At 54.3% G+C, this 22266-nt stretch overlaps 2 protein-coding genes across 5 annotated transcripts; one reads left to right on the top strand and one right to left on the bottom strand.

Annotated features, from left to right (window-relative positions):
• The first annotated feature begins 29 nt into the window (after positions 1–29).
• Positions 30–7705, top strand: NFKBID (NFKB inhibitor delta). The gene is made up of 11 exons (XM_060652205.2): positions 30–157; positions 1608–1708; positions 1905–1965; positions 2873–3063; positions 3146–3251; positions 3349–3495; positions 3611–3662; positions 3746–3894; positions 5775–5891; positions 6240–6404; positions 7037–7705. The coding sequence occupies exons 3-11, from the start codon at positions 1951–1953 to the stop codon at positions 7088–7090; spliced, it is 996 nt and encodes a 331-aa protein (XP_060508188.1). The 5' UTR covers positions 30–157; positions 1608–1708; positions 1905–1950; the 3' UTR covers positions 7091–7705.
• Positions 7706–11597: 3892 nt separating this feature from the next.
• APLP1 (amyloid beta precursor like protein 1) lies at positions 11598–21286 on the bottom strand. Of its 4 annotated transcripts, none has more exons than XM_060652044.3 (17): positions 20995–21286; positions 19960–20103; positions 19078–19210; positions 18755–18867; positions 18390–18523; positions 18096–18280; positions 17508–17638; positions 17058–17132; positions 16035–16193; positions 15829–15957; positions 14357–14456; positions 13282–13389; positions 12997–13020; positions 12737–12807; positions 12441–12503; positions 12166–12309; positions 11598–12047 (listed from the first exon to the last, which is right to left on the bottom strand). In XM_060652044.3, the coding sequence occupies exons 1-17, from the start codon at positions 21139–21141 to the stop codon at positions 11949–11951; spliced, it is 1959 nt and encodes a 652-aa protein (XP_060508027.1). In that variant the 5' UTR covers positions 21142–21286; the 3' UTR covers positions 11598–11948. The 4 variants fall into 4 exon arrangements, with proteins under 4 accessions (XP_060508027.1, XP_060508026.1, XP_060508029.1 ...); XM_060652043.3 differs by having other exon boundaries at positions 12997–13023; XM_060652046.3 differs by lacking the exon at positions 12441–12503.
• Between the last annotated feature and the right edge of the window lie 980 nt (positions 21287–22266).

The raw sequence follows: 22266 nt of genomic DNA on the forward strand, positions 1-22266 counted from the left end.
CCATGACCGGGCGGTGCTAGAACCCCAGTTTAAAAACTCGCGGGGCACCAACTCTAGATCGGGGACCCGGCGGCGGCTCCGCGGGAAAGAGCGAGGCTGGCGCAGCGCCGAGGCCGCGGCCCTGGGGGCCCGCAATCCGCGCCACGGAATCCCCGAGGTAATGGGGGTGGGGTGGGGAGGTGAGACACGCTCGGCCCCTTGAAGGAGCGAGGGGCTGGGAGTCCGGCTCTTGAGGATGCCAGAGACGGAGCTGGGAGGATCAGGCCTGGGTGCTGAGAGTGAGGGTACTTGGTGTTTGGAGGGGCCAGGAGGCCCGGGCATCTGGGTGGTGATGGAGGAGCGGCTGGGGTTCTGGACTCCTGGGTCCTGGGCGGTAGGGGATTGGAGATTCGGAATCCCGGGTCCCGGAGGTGAAGGGGCTGGAGGCCCGACCCCTGGGTCCTGTGGGAGGACGGGGCTGGGAAGGAGTGTAGAAAGGGGCTAGGTTGAGTCCTGGGGGAGGGGGCGTGGTTGCTTAAAAATCAGCCACGGGTCCGCGGGGGTAAGATCCGGCGCCTGGCCGCAGGGGTCCACGCAGGCCTTGACCCTACCCCCCACCCCGGGAATTCCCGAGTCTCCACCAGCCCTGGGTCCCTGGGCTGCTCGGGAATTCCCCACGTGCGGGGATTCCACGCGCTCCACGCTTGGCCAAGCGCCCCGCCTCTCAGCGGGACACCTGCTGCGCGCGGCCAGGCGTGGAAGGGGTGGTTGGAAGATTCCCTTGCGTGAGAGCGGTGACGTCAGCGCGTCGCGGCTGGGCTGTTTCCGAGTCCGCCCTCCCCCGCTTAACCCTTCCTCCTCCGGAATCCGGGCTCTGAAGGGTGAGCGTTGAACGCCCGGACTTCCGGGGTGGTGTGGACCAGGCTTCTGCAAACTGGGACTCCCAGGTGCTAGAGAGGAAGAGGCTGAGGGCCCGGACTCCTGGGTCTTGGGGAAACGGGTGCTAGGCTCTCGGACTCCCGCAAAATGGGGCCTGGACTGTTAGGTCTCAAGGGGGAATGGGGTCTGGACTTCTGGAACCCAGATGAGCTAGGGGCTATTGATTCGTGGTTCCTTGGGGAGAGGGGCTGCGGACTCGGACGCCTGGTTTCCAGAGGAAAGTGTGTCAGCTTCTAGGGCAGAGATGTTGAGAACCTAGTTGTGCAGGCGTCTCAGGGAGTGATTCCCAGCGACCCCCGAGGCCTCGGGAATGAGAGGTCTGGGGGCTGGGATTTTTCACGGAAGTTGGGGGGAGGTGCTGCAGAGGAGCGCCCTCCTCCCCCTTCCTCAGTTTCCACGACGCTGGTGGAAAGTTGGGTCAGAGGGGAAAGTGCGAAGCAAAGGGAAGGAAACGGCGGCCGGCGGCGGAGGCGGATGCTGCACCTGAAAGCTAAGATTGGCTTTGGAGTTCGCAGGCGGAGTCAATGTGCCAGTTTTTCCGTGCAGGAGGGCGAGGCAGGGAGCCCAAAACCACTCCCCCGCGTGGTTGGGTGACTTAAAGACCCCTAATTATTTCCCTCCATCTCTTCCCCCCCCCCTTTCCCCCCCTTCCCTCCCCCCTTGCCCCCCCCCCCCCCCCCCCCCCCCAGTGAGCCGGGGTGAACGCAGCCACTGCCCGTCACAAACAGTGAAGAAGCTCCTGGAGGAACAGAGGCGCCGTCAGCAGCAGCCTGATGCTGGTGGGGTACCGGTAAGGCCCATGGAGCCTTGTGAACTACAACTCTCATGAGGCTCTGCCCCATTGGGCAAGGACTTGATGGCCTGCTGGGCCCTCAAAACAGATGAGAGGCTAGTCCTGACTTAGATACGCTGTGGGTGGGGGAATGGATGCTGGGGGATCGGTCATAGAAATTCTCCCTTGTTCCTTTTTGTCTCTGCCTCTACAGGGACAGTTTCCACCTCCTCTGGCCCAGTCCCTGACCCCATCTGTGAATGAGAGTGAGGCAGGTAAGTCTGGAAAATCATCTGCTTCCCTCAGCTCACAGCCCCAGCTTTCTTCAGGGACTCAAACGTTCCAAATCTTAGGACTTTTGGGAGCGTAGGAGTCAGACCTTCTCTTGCTGGGACCCAGTGGCAGTTTGATCTCCCAGATTCTTTGGAGCCCTGTAATCTATGTACGTAGCCCTTCCGTGTTGCAGGGGCCCAGGCTCCCAGCCTTCCGTTGCTCCGGGAGTCTAGGCCCTCAGCCCCACAGTGTCCCAGGAGTCCAGGTTTCAGAAGTCCAAGCTTCCAACCCCTCGGCGTCCTGGATTCGGGGTCCCAGCCCTTTGGTGTCCCACACGGACGAGGACTGGCTCCCAGCACCTTGGGAGGTTCCGGGCTCTCACACAGGTCCTCCGGCCTTGATGACTTCCCTGACTCTGGTAACCAGGCCTGCCCCTGCTCCTCCTCTCACACACAGGCCATTCTCGCTTGCCAGTACACCAGGAGACTGTGGGTTCTGGACTTGGCAGCCTGGCCCCCACCACGGGCTTTCCAGACTGGGACCCCAACACGCATGCTGCCTACACAGACAGCCCCTACTCTTACCCTGCTTCTGCTGCTGAAGGTTTCCTGACTCCCGACTTCTACCCACCCTCCGACCCAGGGCGCCAGTGTCCATTTTCTGTGGGGATGGAGGTGAGATACAGAGTGGGAACAGGATACTGAAGGGCCCCTAAAATCCCCAGTTGCCCTCAGGCTGGATTAAGGTCCTGTTCTTCAGATGGGCAACACTGAGGCCCAGAGGTCCAAGGTCACTTGGTACAGATGGGACACCCAGCCACTGTACCTGGCACTCTGTATGTGTATGTATATATGTTAGGAAGAGAGAATGCTCAGCTGATTGGCTCTTCCCACCACATGCACCCTTCAGGACCCCCTGGATACCCGGCTTTGTGCAGAACCTTCCCTGCCACAGGCAGGATCCTGGAGAGGTTCTGGACTCCCCTCAGGACCCCCACAGATGCCTCCCGTGACCACCGGACCGTCTCTGGACACAGCCCGTGCTCACATGCTGGCTTTGGGGCCACAACGGCTGCTGGCCCAGGATGAGGAGGGAGACACGTGAGTATGGGGGATCGCGGTCTGCATGCTCCTGGCTTAGCTGGGGTGCTGTGCTCACTGGTGTCCCCCTACCTGTCCTCAGGCTCCTGCACCTGTTTGCGGCTCGTGGCTTGCGCTGGGCAGCATATGCTGCAGCTGAGATGCTCCAAATGTACAGACATCTGGACATTCGTGAGCATAAGGGCAAGGTGAGGGCCAGGGGCCTGGACTCCTGGATTGAAGGCAGAAGGTCTGGGGCCTGGATTTCAGACGGGGGCCCCAGACTGACCTTCTTATGTCTTGCAGACCCCTCTCCTGGTGGCTGCCGCCGCCAACCAGCCCCTCATTGTGGAGGATCTACTGAACCTGGGGGCAGAGCCCAATGCCACCGATCATCGGGGACGTTCTGTCTTGCATGTGGCCGCTACCTATGGGCTCCCAGGAGTCCTCTCGGTATGGCCCGCTGACCAGGGGGGTGGATGGGATGGACTGGTTGCTCAAATCATGGCTTCCGGGGCTAGGAGGCCCAGGGAGACTCTAATCCAGCACTCTGCCTTCTCTTACTCAGGCTGTGATTAACTCCGGGGTTCAGGTTGACCTAGAAGCCAGAGACTTTGAGGGTAAGTTGGGTGGTGAGCAGGGCAGGTGTGGCAGGTGGGGTGGGTAATTCAGACACAGAGCCCTCACTGTCTCCATTCTGCAGGCCTCACCCCTCTCCACACGGCCATCCTGGCCCTCAATGTTGCTATGCACCCACCTGACCTATGTTCCCGGGTGCTGAGTACCCAGGCCCGAGACAGGCTGGCTTGTGTCCAAATGTTGCTGCACATGGGTGCTGATCACACCAGCCAGGTGAGCTGGGCAGTGGGCCGCCCCTAGGAGGGTGGGTCACCTGGATGGTGTGGGGCGGGTCACCTGGATGTCCAGGGGCTTCAAACAAATGCTGGCTTCGTCTCTTCCCAGCTATGTGAACTTGAGCCTATGACTTCATTTTTCTGTGCCCCTAAGAGTAACATTACTGATCTTAGCTTATATTTATCCAGCACCTACTATTCATCTAGTGCTGCGTTTCATGGATTAGCTAATTGAGTCCACAAACATCCTTTGACGTGTGTGCTATTATCACTTTTTCTGTTTCACTGGTAAGAAAAACTGAGGCACAGTGTCAAAAATCTTACAGCTTGTGAGTATCAGAGAAGGGATTAGAACCCAGGTGGTCTGACGCCAGAATCCACCTCTTCATAAATATATTATTCTCCTTCCTCTGATCGTAGCTTCTTCGCAGGCTGGCTGAGAGAATTAAACATCGACTTATTTAGTTTTGTTTTTTAGTTAAGGAATTTTGAACACAGATAAACTACAGAAAATGGTATAGTGAACTCCCCGTACCCAACATCAATAATCAGCAACTAGTAGCCAGTCCTGCCCCATCCATCCCCTCACTTTCCTGTATTATTTTATTTAGAAAAATTTTTTTGGTGTTTGTTTATTTTGGGAGAGAGAGAGTGAGTAAGAGAGGGGCAGAGAGAGAGAGGGAGAGGGAGAATCCCAAATGGGCTCTGCCATGTCAGCACAGGGCCCGATGTGGGGCTGGATCCCACGAACTGTGAGATCCTGACCTGAGCTGAAATCAAGAGTCGGATGCCTAACCGACTGAGCCACCCATGCATCCCTATGTTATTTTAGAGCAAGCCTGAGCATATTTTTATCCATAAATATTTGTGTCTTTAAAGTTAAGGACTCTTTTAACCTCAGTACGATTATTCCACCTTAAAAAAATTAATCTCAAAATACCAAATATCCTGGCTGTGTTCAAATTTCTGATTGACCCTAAGGGATATTTATTTTTTTTCGTTACAAAAACTAGGATCCAGATAAAGCCCACATATTGCCATAATAAGACTTTTAAGGTCCCTCCTAATTTAGAGCTTCTCCCTCCATCTCCTTGTCTTCTCTTCATAATATATTTGGTGAGCCAACTAGGTTATTTTGCCTTGTAGAGACAAACATATATTTTTTTTTAATTTTTAAGGCTTATTTATTTTGAGAGAGAGTGTGTGTGCACGCACGTGCATGCATGTGCAGGGAAGGGGCAGAGAGAGAGAGAATGAATCCCAAACAGGCTCCTTGCTGTCAGTGTAGAGCCTGACTCTGGACTTGATCGCATGAACCGTGAGATCATGACCTGAGGAGAGAGAGGCACCGGATGCTTTACCAACTGAGCCACCCAGGCATTCCTAAACACATAATATTTTTTAATGTCCGTTATCATTACAAACTCTTTAAGGGTACATAATAAGGTTTCACCCTGGAAAATGCATTTATTTGCTCCAAAATATGAAGAGAACAACTCAGTATAGAAGTGGATATAGGCTTGCTTAGGCCCCTGATTGATGCTGCTCAGGTCCCATCCTTATAGGTAAAGACTGTCCATGTGGGATGCAGGTACATTTTACTGTGCCTCTTAGAATGTGGGGTAGCCAGGCAGCTGCTAGCCCAGAGTCACTTGGGCTGGAAAATTGTCATAATAAATGTATAGTTCTGGGATGCGTTCGATGTGAAAGGCACCCCCTTAAACGTGGTACTCTTGTATGGTGCACAACACCTATAAGTGTATAAGGCACCCCTGGGTGCTTGTAAAGGGGAGACAAGGTGTCTAAAGGCTCTTGGTTCCATGGGAGGGACCCTGGGTGTGAGGACTGGCCTGACCTCTGCTGTTCCCTTCTCTGTAGGAAATCAAGAGCAATAAGACGGTTCTGCATCTGGCCGTGCAGGCTGCCAATCCCACCCTGGTTCAGCTGCTGCTGGAGCTGCCACGGGGAGACTTGCGGGCCTTTGTCAACATGAAGGTAGGGGCCTAGGCTGGCATGTGCAGGTTGTGTGAGATATGACAGAGAGGGGCAGTGGGATGTTGGGAGTCCTGTGGGCTATGGCTGTGGAGGGGACAACGTATGGAACATGGGTGGGGACTGTATAGGATGTGGATGTAATTGGGGGAATGCATAGGACATAGAGGGGTGTGTGGAATGTGATTGTAGAGGGGATTCTGGGATGTCACGGGGGGCATGTGGGACATGGATGTGAAGGCGGGAGTGTGGGACTCGGGTGTGGCAGAATGTAGAATATGAAGGGTACCTGTTGAGGGTCCAGGCCAGCTGAGTCTGAATCCTTATCAGTCCTCCCCTCACTGTCTCCAGGCCCATGGGAACACAGCCCTCCACATGGCGGCTGCCCTGCCCCCTGGGCCACCCCAGGAGGCCATCGTGCGGCGCCTGCTGGCAGCTGGGGCAGATCCAACACTGCGAAACTTGGAGAATGAGCAGCCTGTCCACCTGCTGCGGCCCGGGCCGGGCCCCGAAGGGGTGAGCACTGAGCCCACCCTGACTGTAGAGTGGCCTCTGACTTAACAGGGTGAACGCCTGACGCTACTCATTCATGACTTGAGAGGGTGATTTTAATCTCAGAAGGTGACTTTGAGCCCTATCCAACCCTGACTTGAAAATATGATCTCTGACCCCAGTGTTGGATTTCATACCTGGTATTGGTGACTCCTCCTAACCTCTCCTTCAACCTTGACCTCAGAGTATGGCCTCTACTTCTACCCCTGAATCATGACTTCGGGGTGTGACCTTTGATTCCCAAGTTTGACCTCCAACGCCCTGCCCCAGCCCTGACGTCAGAGTGGGACTTCTGACCCCTAAATGTGACGTCTGATCCCTTGCCTCTACTCTTTGACTCCCAGTCCTCAATGGTAACCCCAAGGTGGGAACACACCCCAGCTTTCCTTCCATCCCCAGTTCTGGCTCCTGAACCTTTTCTCAGTGTTGGAACCTTCGTCCCTAACCCTAAGTCTTGACTCTGAACCTCTGACCTGCAAACCCAGTTGATCTTACTCTGCTTCTCCACTTTAACCCCCAACTTCACAGTGTTTGTGTCCCCCACCTCTCCTTCCAACCTCCCTAACTTCTCTTCCTCTGCCTTGTCTTGTCTGCAGCTCCGGCAGCTGTTGAAAAGGAGCCGTGTGGCACCCCCAGGCCTGTCCTCTTAGGACTCAAACCCAGAACCTGGACTGATTTTCCAGTCCCCACCGTCCTGTGGGACAGCCAGCGTATGCTAATGTTGCAAATCCGTGATAATGTATGTGGAATGTCCTGCCATTGGGGTCTTACATTAAAACCCCAAAATGGCTGTGGGGGTGTAAACAATCCCCAATATTTGGGGTGGTGTAATACCCCTCTCCCACCTACAAGGAGCCTTCTTGATGATTTCTGTGAAATCGAGGCCCCTTGATTGTTTCTGTGAAACACCTGGACCCCTAGCCCTTTCCCCATTGGGATCTTTTGGGGCCCCCGCCCCTACTCAACTGTTCACACCTAGAACCCCAGATGTGATTTCCCGACACAGTACTTGGAGTACCCCCAAAATAGCTCCCAGTGCCACCCAGTAGAGCTCCTAAGATGACCCCCCAAACCTCCCCAGGACCCACACCATTCAGGTCCTTACCTCTGAGACATGGGAAGGACTCTTCTAGATGTGAGTTCCCTAGGTCATATGCTTTCTAATTCAGAACTCCACTGGCTGGACCCCCCTGTCCCCGATCTCCCCATTTCCATTGAATCCCTCCCCGATGTGGAACTCCTTATTAAACTCAATTTGGACTCAACTGTCTTTGTCTTAATCTCTGGAGGCATTGGTGCAGGGGAGTGGCTGTGGTGCTCGGCTGGGTAGGCATGTTTGGATGAAGGTGCCTGGGGGGTGTGTAGCAGACACTGTGGGTGCCGCTGTCACCCTCACGGTATCAACATCTGGTGGTCTGACCTGCTCTGTCCTGGCTGTGAGCACGGCAACCTTAAATGCCAGTGAGTTTATACTGCTTCCCATCTAACAGCCCTCCTTTCAGAAGGAGATGGCACAGAACTACTCCAGGTCCTGGGGCGCCTGGGTGGCTCAGTCTGTTGAGTGTGCGACTCTTGATTTCGGTTCAGGTCATGATGCCAGGGTTGTGGGATTGAGCCCCATGTCGGGCTCCGCCCTGAGTGTGGAGCCTGCTTAAGATTCTCTCTCTCTGTCCCTCTCCCCCATTTGCTCTTTCTCTTTAAAATACACACACACATACATACTCCAGATCCCTCACCTCTCTGTGAGGATAATGTGGAAGTATGTGTTCTGTACAGGCTCTCAGTTTCCCAACAGAGTCAAGCTCCAAGCCCCGCACTGGTTCTGGCTTGATAACATACTCTTTCTCGACTGCTTTCCCTTTTCTGTGTCATATCCCACCTCCCCTACCAATAAGTTGTCCTCAAATCCTGCTTCTGGAGAAACCCAAACTAAGAGAGAAGACCTCCATAATGCCCCTTCTCGTAATTGCCCCAACGGCCTCTGCTCCGGACTTCATCTGAGTCTCATCCCTCAAAGAGCCCCTCCCCCTCTGAAAGCCCTCTGACCCATCGTAGCCCCCCACTGCTCAGAGCCTCTCAAGGACAACAAACCAAGCACACTTAAGGGCATGTACTTCTGTCTCTACCCCGAAACTTGAGGCTTAGAACAACCATCACTATTTGCTCATGATGCTGCAATCTGGGCTGGGCTCTACTGGACAGTCCTATCCTGCTTTGGTCACTCATGTGGCCACAGTCAGCTAGAGGCCTGATTAGGCTGGCCAACTTCACTCACGTGTCTGATAGCTCATTTGAGATGGCCGGAACCACTGGGAGTGGGCCGAGCATCTCTTTGTCCACGTGGTCTCCCCAGGAAGGTGGGCGGATCTCTTCACACAGCGGTTCCAAGAGAACAAGCCCTTGCTTGCATCGTGCTTGCTGACATCACCTTGGTCAAAGTCATTCACGTGGCCAAGCCCAGAGTCTGGGGAGGGGGCACCACACGAGGGCTTGAACACTGGGAGGTGGAGTTTCAGAGGCCACATCACCTCCCTGTACCAGCATGCGTTGCTTTCCTGTGTATGCACGTAGTGGCAGCTGACCCACAAAGAATTCATGGGAATGTTATGTCATAGATTCGAAGAATTTAACTGGAGTTAATCTTACAGTCATAGCGTGGCTTATTTTAACTTATGTATTTTGGGGTGCCTGGGTGGCTCGGGTAAGCGTCTGACTCTTGCTTTCAGCTCAGGTCGTAATCTCATAGTTTGTGAGTTCGAACCCCACATTGGGCTCCATGCTGACAGTGTGGAGTCTGCTTGGGATTCTCTCTCCCTCTCTCTTTGCCCCTCCCCTGCTCTCTCTCCCTCTCTGTCTCTCTCTTAAAAATTAAAAAAAAAAAAAACTTTAAAAAAAATTTCTGTTTTTTTCCCTTGTGGTACCTAAAGACAATTCTTACCATTGATGGCATCTTAGATTCTATTGACATATAAGATGCATATCCCAGGGCACTGGAGTGGCTCAGTTAAGGTCTGACTTCAGGTCATATCAAGGTTCGTGAGTTTGAGACCCACCTTACCTCTCTGCTCTCAGTGCAGAGCCCGCTTCAAATCTTCTGTTCCCCTCCCTCTCTGCCCCTCCTCAACTCGTTCTTTCTCTCAAAAATATTTTTTAAAAATCTAAAAAGATGTATATCCCAACATGTATCAACACACACATGCACGTGCGCACACACACACACACACACACACATACACACATTAACATGATAAAATTATGTCTCTAAGAAACTGTATTATTAAAAGAAAAATTAACAAATTGTTTTCAATGAGAAAAGAGGGCAGCGTCAAACAATAGCAAAGTTATTCTTCCTGCTGGAATTTCAATAAGTGTTTTAAAATTACCCTAAGTATTGCCATTAAAATGTAAACATTAAGGAATCATACACTGAGCGTAGTGAGCAAAATGGCCTTTCATTTCCTGTTCCATCTGCTTGGAGCTCCTTACCCATTGTTAGCCTGTTGATCACACTTGTCTGTGAAAACACACAAAAGCAACTTTTTCCCCTACCTGTGGTGCTAGTTATAGGTTTCTGCTAGGGTTGTCTCAGTACAACTGAAGCTAAAACCGAAATCAGAATGACGTTGCAAACTGGGTTCTCCAATGAAGCTGTGGCATTGTATCCAACTTGCATCATGTAGGCATCTCCCTCACAATGTCTACTAGGTCTGTATTTAATATACATAACCTGTATTTACATGCGTATATTGTAAGAGACATTGTGAGCTCAAAGGCCCTCGGGAAAATTAGAAACAGATGCTCCCAGGCGCCTGGGTGGCTTCGTCGGTTAAGTGTCCAACATGATCTCACGGTTGGTGGGTTCGAGACCCTTGTTGGGCTCTGCACTGGCAGTGTGGAGCCTGCTTAGGATTCTCTCCTTCTCTCTCTCTCCCCCTCTCTCTGCCCTTTCCTGACTCATGCTTTCTCTCTCTTTCTCTCAAAATAAACGTTAAAAAGAAAGAGAGAGAGAAAGAAAGAAATAGATGCTCCCTCCCTAGGCCATGTCAGAAAATTGTGTGCTGCCATTAGAACATGGCATATTACTGCCACCTGCTGGGAAGTTGTGGTAAAAATGCAAATCCATAGTGAATGGTATGACTTGGAGTTTTGCAGTGTACAACTTGGACAGCCTCAAATTACCAGACAGCTGGTTAGCAAAATGGCCAAGAGTATGGGTGCTGGGGTGAGGTTGCCTGGGTTGAATCTCTAGCTCTGACCATTCCTATATAGTGACCGTGGGCATGTGATATGACTTCTTATATCCATTTCTTAATCTATAAATGGGAATGAATAATCATAATACCTCCTTTATGGGATCGAAGTAATGATTAAGTGTGTCAGTGTATGTAAAAAGCTCTCAGAGCAGGGGTGCCTGGCTGGCTCAGTCGGTAGAGCACACGATTCTTGAGCTCAGAGTAGTTGGCTCAAACCACACATTGGGCATGGGGCCTACTTAAAAAAAAAAAAAGCTCTTGGAGCCGTACTCAGCACAGAGGGAGTGCCATATGAGTATTTGCTGCCACACTGTTTTAAAATTTATTTAACAAATACTTGTGAAGTGGTTGTGAAATGGCAGGCACATTTCTAAGTCTCCACAAATATCAACCCTCTTAATCCCCGTAACAACCCTTTTGGGACAGGTAACAGCATATGTAGAGGGTTAACTCCAATGTCACAAAATGGGGCACATGAGGGTCTAAATTCCAATAGGTGCTTGCAGACATCACATACCCCTCCCTAGGACATAACTGGATTTCCACATATCAGGGGGATTCCTATTGCCTCCCAAAGAAGTGATGAAGGCTTGTGAATGGGAAGAGAGTTTCAAGATCCTCATTCTCTCCTTAGGCTCGAAGGTTGGGGGTGGAGGCTGTGTGTGACTGAGAGTGAGGGTGAACAGAAGGCAGGAGAAACTGCTAGAAACAGCTTCCTCGGAGTCTACCCTGGGGTTCAGCAAATACAGGTCTAGAAGTAACACACCGTTTGGCACCACAGAAAGCTTCTGAGCGGGCAGAGGGAGCCTTCCAAGTCTTTGGGCCCCGCCCTTCCTAAAGGCCCCGCCCAGAGTCCAGAGCTATGATTACACACTGATTCCCCCCCAAGAGACGCAGGATGGCCTGGTGGGGAAAAGGATTTTATTGGGACGTTAGTGGGGATCACATGGGAGGGTGAATTCTAGGGAACAACAGACACTGGGACCAAGCTGGTGGTCACCTTAAGGAACAATAAATTAACTTACAAAATAAATTAAAGTGAGGAGGTCCCAAGCAGGGAGGCAGCTGGGAATACCTGGGGATTTCTTGGGGATGGAATTTGGAATTGGAAAGGGGAAATAAGAATTTCCAGTCCCCTCACAAAGAGTGTGAAATGAACAATTTTGAGACCCCTCCCCCAGGCTGGGAGTTGGGGTTCTGGGGCTCCAGGAAGAGGGAAGCTCTGGGCTCAGCCAAAGGGGTGAAGGGGGCTGGTTCAGGGTCGTTCCTCCAGGAAGCGGTAGGTGGGGTTCTCATAGCCATGACGCTGCAGTTCACGCAGCTGCTGCTCCTCCAGGGTCAGCATAGGGTCCACCTGCATTTGGGGCGGGGAGGAACAGAGGGGCATAGAGACCTGACCGCAGATCTCACAGCGCCCCTGTGCCCAGGCTCTGGAACTCCTTCCCCATATACCATGTCTTTGTGCCTCTCACCTCCACCACTCCATGGCTGATAGCCCCATAGGGCTTCTTCCTGCGCAAGAGCAGGAGGGAGAGGACGATCAGGGAGCCCCCACCTGCTCCCATGATCAGCAGACCGGACACGGCCTCTCGGGACACACCTGTCCCAGCTGGTGCCTGCATGGAGAGGACATGGGGCAGGGGCCATCTGTGAGGCTCACCAGGGCCCTGTGTGGCTTTGGGAGTCACAGCCTAGCCACTGCCTTCTGACCTCTCCCCCTAGGTACCCAGAATAGTCCTCCTCTTACCAGCTCATCTCTCTGAATCTCCGCTGAGTGGAAAGGAAAACCCCTTGGAACAGATACATTCACCTGGGGGAGCAGGAGGTGTCAGGGACTCAGGAGTCTGGGCACCAGCCTCCTCCTCCCCTGGGCCCCAGTAGGGCATCCCCAGCCTTCTTCTTCCTTAGGACCCCAAAGTCCTTGTCCTCAATCCCTTATTCCCTCAGGCCAAAGGATCCAACCCCCTAACACCCTCCTCCTTCAGACCGAGGAGTCCAGGACCCCTCTCCCATCCACCCTCAACATCCCCAGGTCTCACTTACCTTTCGCTCATACTGCTCCAGGGGGGACATCTTCTCTTTCCCAGAGGATGCAGCGTCTTGTTCTGCGGACCCTAACCCCCAAGTCCTATCTCATTACTGAGAGTTGAGAATGGTGCTACCCCTGCCTGAGGAGGCGGTCAGAAGGGGCACCGGACTGTACCCCAGCAGGTCGGGAGTTCCCAATGTATGGACCCTTTTCCATTCGGGGCTCAGGGACTAGTGGGATTTGGTGGCTGGGGTCTATTCTGGGAGATACTCACCTTTCGGAAGGGCCACGGGGGTGTCTGCTGGCAGCCAGAAGAAGCAAGACAGGTGGAACAGTGAAGAAAGGAGGGCATCATGGAGGAAAAGGGTGGAGACACACCCTCCCAGCCAAGGCAGGAGGATCAAGGATCCTACAGAGGCTTCCACAACCTTAGACATCCGTTCCTATCCTCTCCCATTCACTGTGGTGGCTAAGATACCCCCAGAATTTAAGGGATTAGGATTGAGGTTGGGTGCCTGTCCCCCAAAGTCTAGGGTTATCTACATTTGGGTGAACTCACCATCCTTGGAATCCAGAGGCTGCAGCCCACCCTTGTCCTCACTGCTGCCCCCTGGGGCGGGGGCTTCCAATTCATTGGGACCCAGGTGCTCAGAGTGGAGAAGTTCCTCTGAGGGGAACATGCAGAAAGGGGGTCGACATCACGACCCCCATAGGGATGCCACAAAACAAAACGAGGTGAATAAATGGCACCCTAATACTAGAGTGATTGGGGGTAGCCGTAAGTATGATCTGGGGAAATTGGGGAGCTAGATGAAGGCACTCCTGGCAGGGAGGATGGAGGTTGAAGTTTCAAGAGAATGGCCTCTTTTTTAAAAATGTTTATTTATTTATTTTGAGAGAGAGAGAGAAAGAGCATGAGTGGGGGAGGCATAGAGAGAGAGAGAAGGGAGTGAGAATCCCAGCAGGCTCCACACTGTCAGTGCAGGGCCTGATGCAGGGCTTGATCCCACAAACTGTGAGATCATGACCTGAGCTGAAATCAAGGTCAGACACTTAACTGACTGAGTCACCCAGGCACCCCAAGACTGGCCTCTTTAAAGAGCAGGGACAGGTGTGGGACATCCAGTAGGAAGTCACAATAGATCTGGGGGCTTTGGGAGATCACACTTTTTGGTGCTCACGCTCTCATGTAGGCCTCCTCCCTTTGAATCTGGACTGAGTTTGTCACTTGCTTTAATCAACAGAAGGTGGGCCCCTGCCTTAAGAAGACTTGGCAGCTTTCACTTTCATGCTTTGGGGAGCGTGAACCACTGTGTAGGAAGTCCAGGTATCCTGCTGAGAGACCATGCAGAGGGGCTCCATGGATAAGAGACCCTGAGCTGACATGGAGAGGAAGAGAGGCCTGTTGGTGCCAGAGTCCCATCCCTTAACTGATCTGCTAGCCAAGGGTAGCCACACACCGACCAGATGGCAGAATCAGGAGCAAAGAAAATAGTTGTCTTTAAAGCCACTATGTTCTGGAGTTTGTTACATAGGAATAAATAACTGAAACGGTGGAGGGGGGAAGAAAAGTTTGGGGGTCAATATCTGCCTTCACAGATCAGGAATGGGAACCAGGGGTCACAGGCACTCACGGATCTGGGGCCGCAACTCCTGAGCCAGGCGGGGGTTCTGGTCCAGCAACCCCAGGCTCTGATTCATCCTTTCCTCAATTACTTGAAGGTGGGTCTGCACCTGTGGGGAGGTGAGGATGAACGATGAACTGGGCAGTAGGCAGTTCTCTAGCCTACTGCCTAGAGGTGGGGAAACTGAGGCAGAGTGCAGAAGGAAGGTCAATAGGGTCCAAGGAAAAATAGCATACACAATGGACAGGAAGTAGGGCCAGAGGAGGCCAGAGGAGGAAGGAAACTGGAGGCGAAGCAGAATAAAAAGAAAAGGAAAAGGTGTATAGGAGACAGGAAGTGAAAGGCTTGGAAAAGGAAGTAAGGCAAAAAGAAAAGGAGGAGTCACTAGGAAAAATGCACAAGAGACAATGTACGTATAAGATACCAGGGATATGGCATAGAAGATAGGAAGTGGAGGAAGTGGGTAGGAGGAGCAGAAAGTAGGGTCTGAGGAATAGAAAGTAAGGTTTCAGGGATTATAGAGAAGGAAATGGGATTAGACAGTCATATACAAATGACGTCTTTCTTTTCTTCTTTTTTGTTTAAATTTTTAAAAATTTTTTTATGTTTATATTTTGAGAGAGAGACAGAGACAGAGACAGAGCACAAGTTGGGGGAGGGCAGAGAGAGAGGGAAACACAGAATCTGAAGCAGGCTCCAGGCTCTGAGCTGTCAGCACAGAGTCCAACATGGCGCTCAAATTCACGAGCTGTGAGATCATGACCTGAGCCGAAGTCACTCAGCTGACTGAGCACCCAAGGCGCCCCCTGTTTAATGTTTTTTATTTATTTATTTTTGAGAGACCATAAGCAGGGGAGGGGCAGAGAGAGAGAGAGAGAGAGAGAGAGAGAGAATCTGAAGAAGGCTCCAGGCTCTGAGCTGTCAGCACAGAGCCTGACGCAGGGCTCGAACTCACGAACCGTGAGATCATGATCTGAGCTGAAGTCGGACGCTTAACCAACTGAGCCACCCAGGAGCCCCAGAAATGATGTCTTTCAAGGGCAAGACATGGAGTTCAAGAGCACAGAATGGAGTATTCATGGACAGGAAGAGAACATCGAAGAACTAGGAATTGGGATCTGAGGGCACAGGATAGGGGTTGCATGGAAAATAAGTAGTGTTTGGGAGGAAGGAGAGTTGAGGGACAGGAACAGGGTTCAAGGCATTGGAGGAAAATTCTGGGAAAGGAAGTAGGAATCAAAGGGACAAGAAGGGGGTCAAAGGCAAGGAGCTAGGGTGGGGGTAAAGGGCAACATTCCAGGGTCAGGAAGTAGGGATCCAAGGGGCTGGAAAGGGTCCCAAGACTGGGGAGAGGCGTGGGGGCAAGCTCGCCAGGGATAGGTAGAGGTCCAAGGGACAGAAAGAGGGTCTGAGGGCTGGGGCCCTGGAGACTGGGGTCTGAGGGACAACAGGGTATTTGGGAGGCAGGAGCATCTGAGCACCTGGAAGCGCATCTGCTGGGCCTTCTCAGGATCCACGGCAGCCACGTGCTGGTAGTGCCTCAGCGTGTGCCTTCGTTCCTTCTGCTCTGCACGCAGGTAACGCCGCAGGGCCAGCAGGACGCGCTCTGCCTGTGGAAGGGACAAAGGCTGCCTAGGCCTGCCCCAGACCTTTTCACCCACCGCCCCTGCCCCCACGGCTCCCACACCTGAGGCGGATCTCCCTGCAGTGCTGCCAGGAAACCTTCCAAGGCTGCCCGGCGCTGGTCGTTGATAAGGGCGATGACTCGGGTGGCGTGGGTCTCCACCAGGCGCTGTCGCTCACCAGACACCTGCTCCTCCAGGGTCTGCAGAATAGACTGGAAGTGCTGGCAAGGGGGTGAGCACAGGGCCAGGAGAGGTGAAGATAGGTGAAAGTCCAGGTCAACACTCTGGAAAGGCAGTCTGTAGGGCCATGTGGCGGAGGGTGGTGCGGTGGGTCTAGGCACGAGTAGAATTGACTCCAGGGTGGGACCAGATCACAGGATGTGGACTGGAAGGAGTGGGGATACAGGGCCAGGCAGAGTGCAGGCAGGACCAGGCCAATTGGGAGCTGATCTGAGGATGTAAACTCTACCGGGTGGGAACAATCTAGGAACTGAGGCAGCTCACGTTCTGGTGAAATATTTTCCAAGTATTATAGGAAAGGTAAGGCTGTAGGCCTGGGCGGGGCCAACTGGAGATGGCTGTGCCTAAATAGGACCTAGAGGGGTGGAGCAAAGATCAGGAATGGGGCTAACCTAAGGGGAGGGGGTGGGGCCTCTAGAGGTGATCAGTGAGTCATGAGGCTGGGCCTACTGAGGAGGGACTGAGAGTGAAAGTGAGATTAGAGGGGTGGGACCAGAGTCAGGGGATGGGCCTAATAGGAATGTGAATGAATCAAGGATGCTGAGAAGGACCAGGATGCATCTTGCTGGGACTCAGTTTGGGAGATGACCACAGAGCCTGCCCTGAGAGGTAAGGATCAAGTGAGGATCAAGGCAAAACAAGGCCAGTCTGAAGAGGAGAGAAATGCCAGGTCAGACATAGGCCAAGAGGAGTGGAGCCAAATGGAGGGAGGGGGCCAGGAGAGACCAATATAAGTAGGAAGGGGTGGGACAGGATGAGCCAAGACCAGGCCTGGACCCAACTGAGACCAGGTGTGTCCTAGGTATCGGACAGGCAAAAGTAGGACCCGCCAGAGGGTGTCCTACCTCGTTCAGGGCCTGTCTGTCAGCTTTCGGCAGGTTCTTGGACTGGTTGTCTGCCATGGCCCATTCACGCATCACCTAGGGGCAAGAGGAACTTCAGGATCCTCGAATCTACCCTGCTCCACTCAGTGAGTCCCCCAATCCCTCTTCAAGACTTTGGAGGCTCCAGATCCTATAAGTCCTACTTGCTCTTGAGTTCACAAGAGGTAAGGCTCCGAAGGAATGTAAGTGGAAGAATGCAGTTCACCAGAGTTTCCATAGAATCTGCTGGCATCTCAGTGGGATTCTAGGTGGGTCAGGGATCCCTGGTCATCCCAGAGGTGGTGTTGAGGATTAGGGGTTGGATGGGGGCTTGGGGAGTCTTTGGAGGTAGTCTCAATGTGCCTCTGAGGAAATTCCTGGTATTCAGGGAGTTCCGTGTTGTGGGAAATCCTGAGGCCCCAGTATCATCACCTCATTAATCTGGCGCATCCTACGTTCCTCCAGGTCCATCTTGGCTCTCAGGAATCCCTCATGCTCGCTGATTTCTCCAGGCATGCCAAAGTACACGTCCACACCATCTGTGGGCCTTGCGGTGGTGGTCACTGCAAGGCCAGGAACCGGGGAATCAGTCTGAAGCCCATCTTCAGGTTACCCTCCCTTCTTGGAGAACTACATTTCCTAGAGCACACTGGAGACCACCATGTGTCTACTTAACCATGGGTGGTGCAGGGCATCATGAGAGATACAGTTCTGAACTGGGCATGTTCTTGCAAAGCTTAGAAATCTACACCATCCTTCAAGCTTCCCCCAAAATAATCCTTAGGAACTACCAGATGGCTCCTCCACTTTTAGGTACCCCCAAGCCACCCTCACCCTTTGCATTCTGCACAGGACAGCCCTTCCACCTCTTCTTTACCCAGTGTTACTCCCATCCCTTCCATTCCCCCCAGTTGGGTCTCTCCCCAACAGGTCCCTCCCAAAGATGCCTCTACACAAAGGCTCCCTCAAATCATCCTCCCTCCAGGATAGAGGGAACTAAGAGTTCAGAGACAGTCTCACCTTTGCTGAACCCTGCAGGGCTATGGGAGCTTGAGGGTGGGACTCTTTCCTCCTCTTCTTCCTCTTCAGCCCGTGGGGGCTCCACGAAGTAATCGTCTACTGGCTGTAGGAAGGATTCCTCTTCTTCCTCGTCCTCACCCCCCTCTACTCTGCCCCCTAGGGGCCAGGACCGGGTGGAGGGGTCACTGAGGGAACAGAAGACTTGAGGCAGTGAGAATACGACCCAGGCCCCCAGGCTTCCATTTCCTGCTTCAGGAGCCTTGGGATGGGCGTGGAGGGTTCCTTCCCACTCACCCAACTGCTGTCCCAGATGGATCAGGGGTGACTGGAGGGGGGCAGCACACATACTCCACACCTCGGAACCGATCCGTGCCACAGGGCAAAAGCATGCCCGAGCCATGCAGGATGAGGCCCTGGGAACGGCAGGCCTGCGGGAAGAGTAGGCCCAGATGCCAGGATTGTGGGCTAGGGGAGGGTAGAGAGGGAGCCTGGATGCCTGGGTCTTGGGGGCTGATGGGACTGGGGGCCTGGATTCCTGATTCTGTCCCAGTGGGAAGAGGGGGCTGAGGCCCAGAGTCAGGTTTGGGGGGGTGGGGTGGGTTGTTAGGGGACTGGATTCCTGGGTTGGGGACTGAGAATGGATGGGCCAGGGTCCTGACCTCCTGTGCCTCCTGATGCCTCCGAGTTGAACTCTCACACTGGTCCATGCGCTCCTGATGCAAGAACCGGCAGCCTTCAGGCACCAGCAGGGCCTCGCTCACGAATTCACCTGCTGGAGAGTGGGGGCACCAGAGTGAGACCCTCCCACAGACACTAGCTCTACCCTCTTCAGAATCCAGACATTTTATCCTCAGAGGTTTCTCTGCCCCACTCTGGACCCAGGCATGCGTCCAGCTTCCTAATATGAGCCTGAGACCGGGGCTCAGAATCTCACCCCAGGGAAACCCCCACTTCTGTTCCCTGCCCCCAGCCTGGGACTCACGCAGGCATTGGAAAGGCACAACCTGGTGGTGGGGGTGAGCACAGCGGCCACCTCGAGAGCCCCCACACCAGCGCTCCATGGGGATGGCCTGTGTCGCCTGTTCCACACGTGCAATCTGCAGCTCCGGGTACATCTGGGGGCAGCGGGTGAGAGTGATCAGCCCACAGCCTCGCCCCCTGCCAGCTGTGCTTCTCCACTGGCCATGTCCCTTTACAAGGCTCTAGTGATCTCCCTAGGTTCTGCTTCTCCGTAGACTCGGTAGCTAAGCCAGCCAGCTCCTTGGCCACGCCCCCAGTAGCTCTCCCTCAGAAGCCCCGCCATCTGCCCAGAAACTCAATCCCCGTAAACCTGCCTCTCTTCTGGTCACCTCTGTCCCCTCCTCCAATAGGTTCCGCCCTCCTTTTAAGCCTCACCGTTTTCTCTGTTTGGCCTCTCAGTAAGCATCCCTTCTCTTTGTATTAGAACTGGCTTTTCCTAGCTACACCTCCCAGCTTTCCACTCTCGCATTGGGCTCCACTCTCTTGCAGGTCCAAAAGGTCTTTTTTCTTAGCCCCGCCTCTCCTTTGACCACGCCCACCTGTGCCCCTACTCCTTAAGGTACCTACCACAGATTGCTAAACTGTCTCTTCACTGGATACAGTTCTTAGCTGACCCTCTTTGCACAGTTCTCCTTTCCTGCCCTAGTTTCTCAAAAACAGGTCCTGCCCTATCCTAAATTCGCCTCTTTCTCAGCCACGCCCCCTAGCTTCCCCTGACTACTTAGATCTCTCATTCTCCCTGGACCATGCCTTTTGCACGACTAGCTTCTTTCTTTTGGGCTATCCGGACAGTCTCGGAACCGTTTTCCTGCGGACCACGCCCCTCCCAGCAGGTCCCGCCCACCTGTCTGCAGTATTCCAGCACCCGTTGCGGATCGCGGAGACAGCGTCGTGAGCGCTGTTGGTCTGGTTCCCAGCGGCCGGTGCGCAGGTCCCGGTGAAGAGTTAGGTGCCCACATAGTCCAGCCACCTGGGCCGACCCTGGAGCCTGAGGGTCGGGTCAGAGGGGTCAGAGAGGGCCCAGGGACGCTGGCACGTGTGTCCCCCAGACCTTTGCTCCTTAGGACCCGGAGGTTCAGAACCCCAGCACCAGCCCCTCCACCAAGTGCCGCGCACTCGCCTCCTAAGAGGTACTGTTCCCCGGGAAACAGCTCCCACTGGGCGGGGGCGCCACAGCTCTCCCGTTGCTATGGCGACCCAGGTCCCCCGAGAGGCTCGCGGCCTTGTTGCCGCGGAGACAGGCTCCGCCCCCACCCCGGCGCAGCCGCACTGGAGCCCGAAGGGGTTAAAACTGAATCGCGGGGGAGGAGGCCAGAACCCAGGCGTTCTGGCCCCTCCTCCCACCATCCCTAGCTCAGGGTCCTATTCTCCGGTGCAAAGACGACAAGGCCTGGCTTCAGGGCCCTGCAGGCCTGGACACCAGGTCCTTTGAGGGATGGAAAGCTACATCCTGGGTCGGGGGTCGGTGTCTGAAGACCTAGACTCTTCGGTTCTGGGAGGCTGAGGGGGCCCTCAAATATGTCCAGAGGATGCAAGGGGCCAAGATTCTTGGATCCAGGTGTCTTACTGTCTGGTGGGTCCTGTCTGGTTGGGGCTGACTCACCTAGGTCGAGAGGGTCTGAGGGGGCTGGGCTTTTGGGACCACGGCTCTGGAAAAGCCAGTTCCTAAGCTAACGGCGGGAGGCAGCTGGGAGGACAGAAGATGGGGGAACTGGGACCTGAACCCCTGGGTTCATGAATGCCTAGTGCCATTAGGGGCGTATGGGGGCCTACCACTTGGCCGGAAAGACTGCGCTTTCTGCCCTGGACGCGTCCGCGTCCGGGCCCAAGGCCCGGTCCCGCCCCTTCCCCCATCCCCCAGGACCCGGCCGGGCCTCACCTCGGCCGCGCCGGGGCTCCCACCGGCCAGGCTCCCGACGGCGAGCTGCGCGCGCAGAAGCAGCAGCAATAGTGGCAGCAACAGCGGCAGCGGCGGCGGGCCCGGGTGGCGGCCCAGACCGCGAGCGGCAGGGCTAGTGGGCCCCATGTCCCGGCCCTCGCGCCCTCACGTCCCCTGCACTCCGGCCCGGCCCGGCCCGGCCCGGCCCCAGCGGTGACAGGAGCTCCCAGCGCCACCGCCGCCGCCGCCGCCTCCTCCCGCCGCCCCCGGGCTGCGCCGGCGCCGCCAGCCCCGCCTCACGCCGGCCCCGCCTTCCTAGCCAGGACAATAGCGTGGCAGCTCTGCGCAGACTGGAGCAGCTCGGGAACCCCGGGTGGGAGCCGGCGCCAGGCCCCCGCCTCCTAGAGATTCCAGGAGTCCCACCCCATGCAAGGGCCTAGCCGGCAGTCTGGGTCATAGGCTCCGCCGTTTTGAGCCCTTTCTCAGGACCCTCACCCCCAGCTTTCTCTTCCCTCGGACCCAGACACTCAAAATCAGCCTCTTTCTCTTCCAGGCATGCCAACATTGAAGACCTCCACCGTCCCCCGATAGATTTGTCTCTTGAGGTCCCAGGAATACAGGCTCTGAAATTTCCCTAATCAAGGATGCAGCAGTTGAGATCCAGTCCCCTTCTTCCTCAGATCCAGGAATCTGGACTGCAGGCCCTTTCTTTTTCAGGACCAGAGAACAAGCCCCCACCCTTTCTCCCTAGGACCTGGGCTCTTGGCCTTCTGCTCTGCTTTCCAAGGATCCCAGGTGTCTGGACCTTTAATTCCTAGCTCAAGGATGCATAAAACCAAAGCCCGTAGGTCCTTTCTTTAAGGATGACCTGAGTCAGGTACCCAGCACCTCAGGACAAGGGCCTCAACCCTATCCTTGCTTTAAGGACCATGGCATTTCTATTTTCTCACCCCTAGCCTCTCCCACCCTGCCTACTCTTCAGGGCTCACTGCTTTGTCTCCTTAAATAACTGTAGAATTCTGTTTTCCGCAAGCCAACTGGGGCAACACTATCATGTATGTGCATCTGTACATGTGTGTTTGTGTAGATGTATGTTAAAAGAGCCCGGAGTGCTAAATGGGTAGCAAAAGGGTGGGAGGTGGCTCAAGGTTTTGTTCCTACAGCCACTTCATCACCTAGGGTAGAGAATAGGGTAGAGGAAGGGTCTTAGGGCTGATTTAATGGACCCCTTCCTTGATGGAGGGTAATAATGCCAGGAGGATCTCCAAGACG

Source organism: Panthera onca, chromosome E2, assembly GCF_046562875.1.
Source record: "Panthera onca isolate mPanOnc1 chromosome E2, mPanOnc1 haplotype 2, whole genome shotgun sequence".
Taxonomy (NCBI): Eukaryota; Metazoa; Chordata; class Mammalia; order Carnivora; family Felidae; genus Panthera; species Panthera onca.